We start from the raw sequence: 15,033 nt of genomic DNA, 5'->3' as shown, positions 1-15,033 counted from the left end.
ATATTGTGACGTGTATAGGTTTCTTTTGTGTTAAGATACCAGATAATCTAAAACGCACCTGCTGCCACCATTGTAACATTCCCCCTATGTACTTCTGGGTTACGGATTGCCGGAATAATGTAACCGGGTTAGGAGTCATGTTAACGTATCTAGGTACATAATGAATGTCTTTTTAAATCGCAATCAATGTAAACTACCTGAACATGTCGATGTATTATTTCCCTTAAACTTTTTGGGTCGAACGTTTCTCGCATTCAAACTACCGTTATCTTTTTCTTCAATTTCTATTTTAGAAACAAATTTCAGCATAATGTTAAACTGAAAGAGTTTGATAGTACCAAAAAGAAGAAAAAAGGATCTCAAGAATGCTTAAATATTATCAACCGTTCCAGTACTACTGAAGTTGTTGATACTGTGCAGTATGCCCCTATCTATGTAAACATAGGTTTAGAAAATACACCCTAACCTTCTAAATTTAGGCATCAATGGCAAAGGAAAACATATTTTTTTCTGAATAGTGGTTAAATACCTATTGCATTTAAAATTGTTATTTTGTTATTTTCAGCAGTGGTTCAGGCGCAGCCTTTATCGGATGAAGTTTAAGCTGTCGTACGATTCATTTCAAGTCATGATATCTTTTATGTGACAAAATATCAGAAACGCTTTTGAAATGAATATCACGCATTTATCATATATATGATACAAGCTACTCGATCGTGTTTAAAACTGCAATCAAAATATAATCAGCCCACTGCAGTGTCATTCACAGGAAAACAGTATTGATTTCTTGAAGGATAAACATACGAGATAACGGTATTAACTTAAACGTACCTACTTACTACACACCTATCACACGTCAGTTAGCATTCGGCGTAATAGACATACCTGCTATACCTTAAAAGAAGATATAGTCACCTAAAACTTCAAACATCGATATTAGGATATGTAATTTGGATATATTGAACTTTTACTTCAGTTATCATAGTTATCATAATGGTATATATTGAACTTAAATGTCTTCATACAAATAGTTCAACGGATTTATAACATATCAATCTCTTTACAGACCAAATTGAGTGCTTATTATTGATAATGATCTAAAAGTTTTGATATACCTCGGTGACGCAGAGGTTAATTTCTCTCATACCAGCTTTCCAGAAGCTTATCAGCTCCAACCCAAGATGACTTTGGCTTTTAGAAACAACAAGTAAAATGATCCTGTAACTTATTGTACCCATATAACAATGTTAGACCAAGGGCCGTGTGACCATGATGAATAAATGAACTTTATTTAAGTAATGTCTTTCCGTAATATTGACCCTAGCTATTTTGTGTCCGACTTGAGAGATAGAATTGGACGGCCCCGATTTTACGTTAATAAAGTTCAAGTTCAAGTTCTTTATTACTTTAAGTCGGTTGACTTATCAGTCATAACATATATACAAAACAATACAGAGACAACATACAATAATAAGAGTAGTATCTGTTCGTTGATGTAACCGCTCGATATAAGGTAAGTCTATCCCACCTAAGGATATTTACACAGGAAGTTGTTGATTGTTTAGATCTGTTCTTCGTACTGCCTATGTTAAATTCAAGTCATACGCTTTATCAGCGCGGAAGCAGTTTTGGTTTTACTTTCAGTTAAATGTATAATATTAGTAGTAGCAACTACTGTAAGCAAATCGTAGTCATATTCGTAAACGTTAAAGGACTTCAAAACCGCCAAAACATGGGATTTGTATTCAAACATCGGAAATGGATGCGTTTGACAAGTAAACATCCTACCGTCTTAATTTATATGTAAGATTTATCAAGTCACAATTATAAATGGCGGCGGCATCAGTGATGCCTAGTGGCGGTATTATTTGCCGCACCTTCACTAAACATATTTTATTTCAAGTCTTCTGTTAAGATATTTCAAGAAAGAAATGATTTCAAGAGAACAAATATACAGAATAATTTAATTAATCCGGCAACCCTTTTATTTTCGATCGGGTGAGCCATTTACGCCAAAACCCTTGTCTTTGTTGTATGATTAGTAAACAGAGCTTCGCTGCATGTTCTAGTATCAAGGATATACATATGCAATTATTGTGACATCTCTGAGCTGCGGGGTGGACGCTGGAATACAAAAGGAAGGACAAAAATACACATCATACAATGCACGCCTTGCCATCATTGACAACGCACACGTGAACAATTTCCTCAGACAATTTTGTAATGATATACTTGTTCACATAAAGGTACATGTATCAGCTGACGAACTCTCGTAACGATATACTTGTTCACATGTAGGTACATGTATCAGCTGACGAACTCTCGTTAGCCACACAAAAAAGGTATCCAATGTTATTTTATCTACAGTAAAACCCCGTTTACTCGAACTCGTAGGGTCCAGATCAATAGTTCGAGGAATACATGGTATTCGACGAATCCGAGGTTCGACCGACATCGTCATTTTTTAATATGCACACAAAATGATAATACAGCTACAACATTTGAAAATTTCATTTCAACAAATTTTATTGACAAAGTTGTTACAAGTCAATTGGATGGAATAACAGGCCTTCTAAATTCTCTCCAAATGTGGCTAAAGTAATGGATTCTGTAATTCAATTTTGAAATGAAAATTATAAACACAAAAGTTAAAGGGATATAACTCATTCTTAATTAACATAGCTGAAATAAAAATACATTTACACTTCTCATATCACACACAAAACACTTTTACAACTACTATCTAATTGTTTATTACATTTTATATAAGCTATCAAGTCACATAGTTATTAGCATACATTGACCAACAGTCCATGTGCTAATCTATGCAGAGGTCACCGTTGCCAAAACTGTTAAGTTATTGTAATTTTAACTGTAGCGAGTGTATATGTAATTCAATGTATAAGATGGACATTATAAAACAAGACAGATTGAACAAATCTTACAACAAACAAACATGCTAAACTGAAAACTCCTATGTCCATTGAAGAATACAATTTATAGAAAAGTTGGTAAAGTAGAAAAAGGGTCTTTCTAGATATTTTACTCATTTGTGCAGTATAATTGAAATAGGAATAGAAAAATATAAAGTCATAGCTGGTTAGATTATATAGAGATTAAAACGCCTGGATTTACCAATGAATAACTGTACATCATTAGGTAACTGTCGGTTTGAGTTACCTATCCGAGGAGCTTTTAGCTAGCCGCGAGTAGATGAAGCCCAACATGGCTTACGAGGTGAACGAAACATAGGAAGTGACGATGACATCATGATACAATACAATACAATACAATACACATTTCACGCCTGTATATATTTTGACTGGTCTAGGAGAATAAACACATTTGCTTTCGATCCATTGAATTTAAGTAAAAGTTTTATACAAGAACTTTTTATTGCTTTAGTTAAAACTGCAATAAAAGGTGAAAAATTAATAGTGTATGCACATAAAAATGGGGGTAGGGGTAGCATGAATTGCATTTCTGATATAAAAACATTTGGTTCAATCATTTTTTTCATAATTCAGTAGAAAATACAGTTTTTATCAATTGTGCAAATATTCATTAATTTCTGATGGCGCACTTGTATGAATGGTCATCATACAATCAAAACGATAATTTTCACCAGGAGTCACACATTATGTTGAATAGGTATGTTTGACCGATCAAAACAAAAACACTAGCACACGGACATACAACTTTTCTTTGTATATTTTGTTTTCTCATATTCTCCTTTTTCCAAAATTCCATACTAGAAAAAAAAAGTTAAAAAAAAGTTTAATACAAGCCTTTTTTTTACTTCTAAGAGGAGTACATCCTTAACAGGAACTAGCGCATTATGATTTGTTTGCTTGCAAAGCTGTGTCATTCAAATAGATAATAAATACCATACAAAAACAGTTCATTACTTATATTTACGTTTTCTCTGCCTCTTATGTTCTTTTTCAACTTATAATTTATATTTAAAATTTAAAATGCCTGCCTTATCGACAGTCCACACAATTTCGTTCAATAGTTTGAACAGCGTATTGTCGCGTGCTGATTGGCAAACGAAGTAGTACTTTTTAACAAACGCTTAAATTTTATTTCACAATTCAGTATCAATACAATTGCGCATGATATATCTATAGGGTGATTTAAGTTTAACAATAGAACTCTGAGCTGAAAGTTATATTTGAAATTATTTCGATTTTTCCCCGGAACAAATTTTGCGCATGGACAAATACAGTGAACACCGTAAATCCGACCTTGCCCTCCACGAGGGAGTTATTTTTGGAAGTTAATTCAAACTTTTCTCTTTGCTCATTTTGTGAAGAATCAAGGCGTGAATGTATTTGTTGATTGTATGGGACCTGATAACAGTCGGTAGATTCTATAACATACTCGTTATTTGACATGTCGTCAGAAACTGAGGAATGGTGGATGCGAGACGCGTGAAAGATAGCGTTTGAAGTGAGTGATCTTGCGACGGAGCACAGGTTCGTTACAAATGTCTAAAATGTTTATGTGTGCTGTGACTCATATCAGTAGGTGTGTAACATATGTGTCAGTAGGTCTATATAATATGTGTATTTCAGACATTTTTAACGAACCCCTGTTGATCAGTGCAGTGTAACAGACGATATGTCTGATAAATTGCATGAGCGTTAAAATTGTTTCCATTGCCGGCATTGGTGATTTCAACCGATGCGCATTTTGTACGATATTGCAGACCTTGGTCTTGTTTTCGATGTAATAAAAGTGTTTTTTATTTTATTTTTTGTTTTGCACATAAATTTACAATGGCATTGTGAAATCTCAAATGCCCAACGATATTTCAGCAGCCGTCATGTTTATTTATATTGGATATTGTAGTTCCGGTCAGTGTTGTATTAATACGCTAAGGATTGTGTCTCGTGATGCATGATAATTAAAGTCCCATCAACGACACAGCTTTCAAAGAGGCTATATAGTGACAATGCCATGCAAAAGTAAATATAATAATATAAATATCGGTAGTTTGCTCTTTTCTTTAGTTGCAAGTTTTGCCAACAGCACTCTGTTATATACAATTTTATAGTTATTTGAGACAGCGCTTTGATTATTTTCAGAAATAATGTCTGATCAAGAATATTGCGATTAGACTGCAGATTATAAAACAAAGAAAATGATTGATACTCTTGTTCATCAACATTGCATCAGTTTAGTTTATGAAGAAAATAATAGTTTAACAGATTATGAAAGTAAGACTGACTTCTTTTACGGTCTTTCAAAAATGTACAAATTCTACCCCAGCAAAAGCTATTAAACAGCAAAATTCTGGTGTCATTGATGAAGAATGTCCAAGGAATTAGAAATTCAGACCAATGGTAATGTTTCAGTATTTGTTTACTTTGTTAATTGATGTCAGAGAAGACTTTTATTTCCTAGCCGATCCCTACTGGTTCCAAATTGCTATCATTTGATGTTGTAAGTCTTTACACAATAGCGTGCGCACACCGTGCATACATCGTTCACACACCGTCCGCACATCATCCACACATGGTGCGCACGACTGTGCGATTTAACAATCGTGCGCCCATCACGCATCGCTTAACTAAGGTATTGAAGCTATAAATAATGGCTAAGAAATGAATACACTTGTTTTTAACACAGTATTACATGAACACTCGTGTCAGATCCTCTACTCACAACATTTTTTTTCTTTTTGATTGACGTCACTATGGAGAATGTTCATTTGGAAGATATTAAGCTTATTTTCGTTTATACAGGTATACGAATTGGAGAATATTTAAATTCCTTTAGGTTATGACATTGAAAAATATTTTGTTTTTCTTATGTCACTTGGAAGATATTCAGTTTCTTGAAGTTTATGACATTATAGAGACTTGACCAGTACTTAAAGAAGTTATGTAACTAACCCACGGCAGTGCATTGGCCTAGTTCTGTATTTAGCGCTTCCCAAATAAAAATCAATACTACTACTGTCCGCATTCTGCGGGTCATTACATAAGTACCTGACTTTTAAGAATGATTGCATAAAAAATCATACATGTCGTGGAATGCTAGTTAAATTATTAGCATATTATATCTGAATTTATGTACTTGACTTTTATAACAAGAACACACTTTCAATGTATCGTGTCTGTGAACCTAATCAGCAAGGTCTCATAGTTAAAAGATAAGCTTGTTGACGTATTTGTGACATAAAATCACAATTCTACTTCAGTACATATCAAGATCGACAATGTTAAACGTCGTGCGGTTAGGTCTTGTGAGTGTAGCCCTGATTGCACAAGGTAAAGTTTGTGTTTATTTTATTACTTCGTTAATTAACGTTAATTCGATATTAGGTTGTTGAATCCCAAAAAGTGTTATTTAATAATACCTGTTTACATGGTTTAAACTGTTATATATATGAAATGTCCATGTTTTTTGTTCGATTAACTAAGCAGTCAAAACAGTGACGTTCAGATGTTACCTTCCGGTGCTTTGTCTGTCAGATTTGTTTATATTGATGTCATTTTCCCTTATACACTATTTAAAATGTTAAGAAGGTATTTTTAACCATTTTGCACTATTCAGGGTATTATTTTCCTTGAATGCAGCGTAGCCAACATGAACACGACTCATAATTCAAATGTATGTGAAACTATTTATGATTTAGTAATACTACCAATAGTAAAATAAATGAATACATAAATAATTTAAACGAGAGAGTATAATAGAGTGACTTTGATCTTCAGTGATCCGGGGATGTCCGAATGGCTGGGAAACGTTTGATGGATCCTGCTATTTTGTGTCAGACTTGTTGGAAGATTGGCCTACGGCATCGGTAAATTTTACATCAAGAAGTACATTACCAGCGCATGTTTTTTTAAACCGATTACAACTATTCACATTATAACGTTTAACAGCTGTAACCATTCAATATCACATTTGTGTTTTCTTAAAACAGGCAAAAATATTCATAACCTATTGTTTTCTATAAAGATGAAATTCATTTCGTTGATATTGCACCACTAAAAGAAATGGCATACCCAGTATGATTTTGCCCTAATAATACCGTTTTTGTTGGTTTAATTCAACTATTGATACTCCAGTGGAGACTAACTGTACCAATTTCTATTTTTCTGTCAATCTGAAATGTCCCAAGACCCTTTCGGTCACATTGAGCTGGGAACTGGTTAACTAGTTCTTGTTATAACCCTAAATACTGAACGTCTAGCAGGGGTGGGGTGGGGTGGGGGATAACAATTACCATTTAAAAGGGTTTTGGTTTGTTCCGCATTGAGAGAGAACCTGCTGCCTTCCTCAACTTGGCGAATGTTCATCAATTAGGCCAAAGTGAGGTGTCGTTAAGCAGGGTGATATAAAACAACAGTTAGTTCGTAGAAAAGAAAAAGATAAAAATGAATAGGGTGAAACATTATCAAAAATATTAAATATACCTGTTTATTGATTATAAGGTGCAGAATGCAGTCTTTACTAGATGTTCCTAATGATATGACGTCCGTGATAGATGTAGACTGCTGATGGACAAATGTCTAACACAGGGTTTCCAAACAACAAGGTTGATGAAGACTATGGACACTTTATGGTCGTAACCATGATTTCTTAATGTGATATGAAGGTCTATATTTTTAATTTAAGTTCATTAGTGTGCTTTATTATTTTGTTGTCACTACCCCAGTATTTTGTATAAGGACTATTTTGATTTGACCTTGCTTTGCATGGTTGGTGTCGTGAGTGAAGCAGAAGACGCGTTTTCTTCCGAAACACCTGGTCTTATTATATTTTGTTTATTTTCAGTTCGTATTATAGTTTTGTCGACACTGCGGTATAAGCGTGTTGTTTTTCGTGGTTAATGCTATTGCACAATTGTATTGATAACTTACAGACCACATGTGGATTGTATCATGCTTATCTTGCTGAAATAGAAGACGCAAACGAGGAAAATTTCCTAAAACAGATAGTCTCCAAATTCCATGGTAGGTTGATGTGTTTGATGATTATAAAAATAGTTCCAGATCTGGAATCGATTTATTGTGAACTTTTATTTTTGATCTGTTTATCCCCCTTGTGCTGTGATCATGATGTGAGAAATAATTGCTGTTATCATATTTATAATGTATCGTCTTCTTTTGTTCACAATACTTTATTTTTGATATCATCTAATTTCAATTTTGATGATGCTTCCATTTACCCCGACCAGGAAATTCATTAACCAAGAGGAAAAATATTTTTTGATTCAACATTTTAACGTCTGATTTTTTATGAGAAACACATATGAAATAAATAGGGCACATCCTATAGTAAGACTTTAAACAGCCTATGAAAAGAAAGTGCTTATAGTGCATGGTAGAATCATATTACACTTACACGATGTTAAGCACATTAACGTAATACGTACACAAAACGACTTTATTTATCCCCTGTTATTTCTCCAGATGGACACTTACATGATTACGACTATTGGTTGGGGGCAACCGACACGTTTGTGGAGGGTGACTGGCGATGGATGAACAGTGGCCAACGTCTTACTTATACACACTGGCTTCCGGACGAGCCAAACGGTTACCATACACAGGATTGTATGATAATACGCATTTTCGGTGCAAATAATTATCATTGGGATGATCGGGAGTGCACTGAAAAACTTAATTTCATTTGCGAGATCGGGTAAGTTGTAAGTAAAGATAATAAGGATGCATTGTATTTTAAGAAGAAAATGACATAATATGTTTTGGTTGAATAATTACAAAAGCATTGCATAAGGCCTCATTCAACTCGTCTGGTGATTTGTATATTAGAAATTATATACTTTTGATTATTACCTATCCCTTCTTGTTTCCAATTGTTCTTTCTGTAACACGGCATGACTTCATAAAGATTTATACTATATATGGCAATATTTACCGTTAAATTGAAAATGTTCCCGATGTTGAAATGATTGCTTTGTGTCTATTAAGTTACTGCCTAAATGTCTTTTCTTAGAACCGTGAAAGGTCCGTTTACACGAATCTAGGTCTGGCACTTTGATTAATGATGTTTCTGAGGAATCCTGATTTCTTACTCTTTTTATAATTTCGATAGCTTACACTAAATTCATACTTGAAATGGTTCTATTAACAGTGCTGGATCTGGAGCAATCGTGATTGGCTGAAACTGTTTACGACATTTCATTTGTTTTGTTTGTGTTAATATTTCTTCTGTTTTGAAATAAATATATGATGATAATAAGATATCATGAAATTTGTTTTAATTTGCGGTACAATACATAAACATGCCCCATTTCGACACTTCGATGTGTCATTACATCACTTCAACGATCTATACCTATTGACCACGACAATCCATACTTATTGACCACGAATATCTATATTTTTTTACTACGACAATCTATTTCTATTGACTTCAACAATATCACTAAATGGGAACGGCAATCTATACTTATTGACTAGACTACGACAATATCATCTTAATGGCTACGACATCTATACTTATTGACAAAGCGGATATATATATACATATTTACATTTGCATGGCATTGTCACTAAATAGCCTCTTTGAAAGCTGTGTCGTTGATGGGACTTTAATTACCATGCATCACGAGACACAATTCTTAGCGTATTAATACAACACTGACCGGAACTACAATATCCAATATAAATAAACATGACGGCTGCTGAAATATCGCTGGGCATTGTCAGATTTGATAATGTCATTGTAACTTATGTGCAAAATAGAAAATAAAATAAAAAACACTTTTATTACAACGAAAACAAGACCAGGGTCTGCAATATCGTACAAAATGCACATCGGTTGAAATCACCAATGCCGACAATGGAAACAATTTTAACGCTCATGCAATTTATCAAAAAAATCGTGTGGGTCACTGCACTGGTCAACAGGGGTTCGTTACAAATGTCTGAAATACACATATTATATAGACCTACTGACACATATGTTAGAGACCTACTGATATGAGCCACAGCTCACATAAACATTTCAGACATTTGTAACGAACCTGTGCTCCGTCGCAAGATCACTCACTTCAAACGCTATCAGTTTCACAAGTCTCGCATCTACGATTCCTCATTTTAATTCTGACGACAGGTCAAATAACGAGGCTGTTATAGAATCTACCGACTGTTTTCAGGTTCCCGTACAATCAACAAATAAATTCACGCCTGGATTCTTCACAAAATGAGCAAAGAGAAAAGTTCGAATAAACTTCCAAAAATAACTCCCTCGTGGAGGGCAAGGTCGGATTTACGGTGTTCACTGTATTTCGTCGGATTAACGGTGTTCACTGTATTTGTGCTAGCACGCATTATGTTGTTTGCTTGCAAAGCTGTGTCATTCAAATAGATCATAAATACCATACAAAAACAGTTCATTGCTTAATTATTGACTAAGACAATCTATACTTATTGACTAAGACAACATATACTTAATGTCTACGACAACATATACTTAATGTCTACGACAACATATACTTATTGACAAAGCGGGTATATATACTTATTGACAACGACAATCTAACTTATTGACAACGACAACATATACTTAATGTATACGACAATCTATACTTATTAACAAAGACAATCTAAACTTATTGACTAAGACAATATATACTTATTGACTAAGACAATCTAAACTTCTTGACTAAGACAATATATACTTATTGACTTCGACAATACATACTTGTTGACTACGACAATATATATACTTATTGACTTCGATAATACATACTTGTTGACTTCGATAATACATACTGATTGACTACGACAGTCTGTAGTTATCGACTTCACCAATCCATGATGTGGACAACTACATTCTGTGCTTTTTAATTGCGACAATATTGACAAGGAAATGACCTACACAGATGCAATTTTAAGAATACTAATACATTAGAACATTTCTTTCCAATAACTCTGATTCACCCGTTTAGTGTCCAAGATACACTACCAAAACATTAAAAAAAGAACCCCACCTACTACCTGCGCGTGTGTTATTCCAAAAATTAAGGCAACCAATTGACCTCGTTTATGAACTAAATAAAGTAAGACTAGCCGTGAGATAAGCCGTTATCTTTGGGTTTGTTAGCGTAACAACAATAGACATATCTATGTAAGACGAATTCACGGCTCGAAACTCGATAATGGCGTGCATTGTACAATTAGGCATTGTTTGTATAGTTCTGGTTGTGCAAGGTAAGGTTCGGATTTATTATATCATTTCTACTTTCATTTTAAAGTTTTTAAAAGATTTTTTCATTATTCATTTAAGTCTGATATTAACATTATGTTAATCATTTTACGTCTAATCGATACCACGGTCCATGATTGTAACGTTTACGTAGTATGACTGATCAGCTGATCTCGATTGACTTTTAGAGATAAAATATTTCACACAAAATATAACAGATCAATGTTTATTTAAACTTCGTGTTAACAAATAGTAAACATCCGATAAAGACGGGTTTAAACTTCGTGTTAACAGATAGTAAACATCCGATAAAGACGGGTTTAAACTTCGTGTTAACAAATAGCAAACATCCGTTAAAGACGGGTTTAAATTTCATGTTAACAAATTGTAAACATCCGATAAAGACGGGTTTAACAGTATTTTCAATAACATTACATTATGTGCTAAATCATTAGGAGAATCACACGCCCTATTACTTATGAATAATTCAAATGTTTTTGATTTATTGATTTCAGTGATCCGAGGCTGTCCGAACGGCTGGGAAACTTATGATGAATCCTGCTATTTTGTGCCCGACCTGAGGGAAGATTGGACAGCAGCATCAGTAAAATCAAGAAACTACATTTATACTCAGACACATATTCGATATTTCGAAGATTTTATTTGATACTTCATGAAGACAATTACGTTTGAGGGCTGAATTATTTGTCGGTTGCATATCTTTATTTTGCTGAAGGGATATGCACGGTACAAAATATAACCAAGAAAAATAGACAAGTAATTTCATTTTAAAAGCATTAACAAACAACATCTTATTTAACGGTGACTCTTCCAGAGTCCCCCAAACTACCCATTGAGATGCAAAAAAGAAAGTACAGCTACATATCAAATTGGAGCGAAATTGAAAAATATCTAACCTCTCACCAATCAGAATGAGAGACGGAGAAGTATGATGTCTGTATTAAAATAATGCACAGTGTACGTCTACGTTTCAATCCTTATGTTTCATATGTTTCAGGAGTTTAAGACAATTTGTTTTGGAGAAGGGAAAAAAGGGGAGGTGGGAGAAGACGGGGAGGGGGGGGGGGGGCAAATGGCGTAACATTGGCGTGCCCAACAGCATGTTCAGCATACCAGAGGCCAAAGGGTTAACGTTTGTTGGTGGAAATTCAAAACAATTCAGCTTAAATCATCTGATGAAAATTTGGCAACCATTTTGTATAAGAGTGAAAAATAATTAGTAACAAAGAAAAATTATAACAATTATAAAAAATGCAACAAAAGCAATAACTCCTTGAACAGATTTGTGGGACTTATTATTTGTTTCTCTTAACAGACCACGTGTGGCTTGTACCAGGCGCATCTCGCTGAGGTTGTAAATGCTAACGAAGATAACTTCTTGAGGCAATTAATCACCAAACATCATAGTAGGCTTGGTTTCCATGTTTTAGTAACGATCTTAGTGCAAAGATAACTGATAAAGATCTCTGAATGGCTCTGAATCCTTATCACTGTGTAGATAGATGTCCAAATGATACGTATGCACAATTACTGATCCTAAAGGATGTTTACCTATGGTCATTAGGAATATATATTACTGTTGGATAAAAGAAGTAGCAATGCATAAGCGTTATGTAAGTTATATGGCTTAACAACGAAACACGCAAACACCTCCGATTAACGATTAACTCAGAGCTTCTTTCTTTTCTAAGGTGGACACGGAGGCAACAGATACTACTGGTTGGGCGGAACCGACATGGTGGTGGAGGGAGAATGGCGTTGGATTAAAACTGGTCAGTCTATAAATTATACCAACTGGGCCCATGGCGAGCCTAACAATCACCACTCCCATGAGGATTGCTTAACAGCGCATCTCACCAGCGAATCTCACTTCCACTGGGTCGATAGGCAATGCACCTACAAATGTTATTTCGTTTGTAAGATAAGGTATGTTTGAAGTTTTTATAAAAACTGCATTTTCATTATAAATAGATAATGCTATTTATGCTATCGTCAATTTGTTTTATGGAATAGCGACATGTACAATGTAACAGGTTTTTTTGTGTTAGATATGTAAAATCAACATATTCGGTTGATACCTGAATTAGGTTTCAAATTCTTATTTCGCTATTTTGAGTCAAAATTTTAAAATTCATTTTTACACGGATTAACATTCTCGCGATCTCAAAATATTGAGAGAGAAGCTTTACGAGAATAGTATCTCCATGTCGGTTTTTATATCATTAATATGTTAATGATTCAATCACAGGATACTAGGCATTTAATCAATGCCAAATTATCGAACAAAGGGGCTTTATTTCAGTACATGAGTACATGTAAGTAAGTCGTTGTGTTCACAAAATTATCAACAAACCAAAAGTGATATCATTTATTTTTATACAAGTGACAGTCAAACTTTTCAGAAAACTATATGAATATTCAAATTACATGCTCGCTCTTTTATGATTCACGAAATCACGACTTTATTACCGGATGATGTCAATGACAGGCAAACAAAATGATCATCCTCGAGGAAATGCCAGCTTAAAGCGTTAATATATTTAACAAAGATATCTCCAGGGCTGTAATGTGAAAGCTGAAGATTTGGAGCTATAATGCATTAGGTACAGATACATTCTGAGATACAATACTTTAATCAGTAAAGATATCTCCAGGGCTGTAATGTGAAAGCTGCAGATTTGGAGCTATAATGCATTGGGTACAGATACATTCTGAGATATAATACTTTAATCAGTAAAGATATCTTCAAAGCAATAATGAATTTAAAAAAAATAATCTTCAGAAGTATAATGAAGATGGTGATTCTGCTTTTTAATGTCGCTTACTCGATTTTATGGTTATGATTAATATAGGTCACATTTTATTGAAACCGTATTACATTCATATTTATATACTTGTCTTTCAGTGCCCATTGGATACAGCTTGGTTGAAAATGAATGGATACATCATTTGAATTACAAAATAAACTAATATATACATATCTGATATATATGTTCCTGGTCATTTTTTTTCTACTTACCGCAAAGTTGTATGTGCTTGTCGGTTTAAGCCATTTGTACAAACCTGTATAGTACTGTATTAATCAGACAAAAAGGACACAGCATCACGTATTGACTTTATATTCCGGACGGATTCCATCAATGTAAACGCCTTTTGAATTACAAAAGAAAATTAAGTAATATACCTTATACCTCATATATTTGTTCCTGATTTTCCGTACTTACCTAACAATGGATACACGTAAATGTGAATAAAACATCAGAAATCAAAGTACATGTATGTATAAAACTGTAATTCAAACTCAAAATCGCTCAAAATAGGACGTATAACATGTAAAAGTACAAAGAGAATAAAAGCATCCATTATTTAAGTGCTTCTTTCTGCTGCAATGCCCGCCATGTTAATCTAAGTTAAATCCTGAAAATGACACGTTCCCGAAAATAGTATCGGGTTTTTAAAGAAATTCTAAACAAAACATGAGTCATAAAAGGATATCAGTTATCAATCTTATTAGCTATCAATTATACAGACTTACATATAGCACTTCTTGCTCCCTGGGGTGCCGGCACTTTACAGGGAGAATATTGGAGTTAGGGGAGATGTACTGCCATAAATAGGTAATTGTCTGAGTAGACACACAACAGAAAAACATTAAATCATTTAACAAGATGTTGGTCAAGGTATGTAATATGAAAAGAATAAAAAAAAAATACAATTCACTAAAGAAATGCTTTTAAGATGGATTTAGCCAAAACCTCTATAGGTGACACATACACAGATGGAAAATCACATATGCAACTTTTTTATTAGCTTTTTTTA

General features: G+C 34.0%; 2 protein-coding genes across 2 annotated transcripts; both read left to right on the top strand.

The window, feature by feature from the left end:
* Window positions 1–6,226: 6,226 nt before the first annotated feature.
* On the top strand, window positions 6,227–9,224 carry LOC110441395 (perlucin-like protein). Its single transcript, XM_021484517.1, has 5 exons — window positions 6,227–6,278; window positions 6,726–6,814; window positions 7,880–7,970; window positions 8,430–8,661; window positions 9,115–9,224. The coding sequence occupies exons 1-5, from the start codon at window positions 6,227–6,229 to the stop codon at window positions 9,143–9,145; spliced, it is 495 nt and encodes a 164-aa protein (XP_021340192.1). The 3' UTR covers window positions 9,146–9,224.
* A 1,886-nt stretch (window positions 9,225–11,110) lies between these two features.
* LOC110441396 (perlucin-like) lies at window positions 11,111–14,199 on the top strand. Its single transcript, XM_021484518.1, has 5 exons — window positions 11,111–11,198; window positions 11,709–11,797; window positions 12,530–12,620; window positions 12,906–13,140; window positions 14,120–14,199. The coding sequence occupies exons 1-5, from the start codon at window positions 11,147–11,149 to the stop codon at window positions 14,142–14,144; spliced, it is 492 nt and encodes a 163-aa protein (XP_021340193.1). The 5' UTR covers window positions 11,111–11,146; the 3' UTR covers window positions 14,145–14,199.
* Window positions 14,200–15,033: the final 834 nt, after the last annotated feature.

Source organism: Mizuhopecten yessoensis, unplaced genomic scaffold (genome assembly GCF_002113885.1).
Source record: "Mizuhopecten yessoensis strain PY_sf001 unplaced genomic scaffold, ASM211388v2 scaffold715929, whole genome shotgun sequence".
NCBI lineage: Eukaryota > Metazoa > Mollusca > Bivalvia > Pectinida > Pectinidae > Mizuhopecten > Mizuhopecten yessoensis.
Note: the sequence above shows the minus strand (reverse complement) of the source record. Positions and strands in the feature narration are given on the sequence as shown.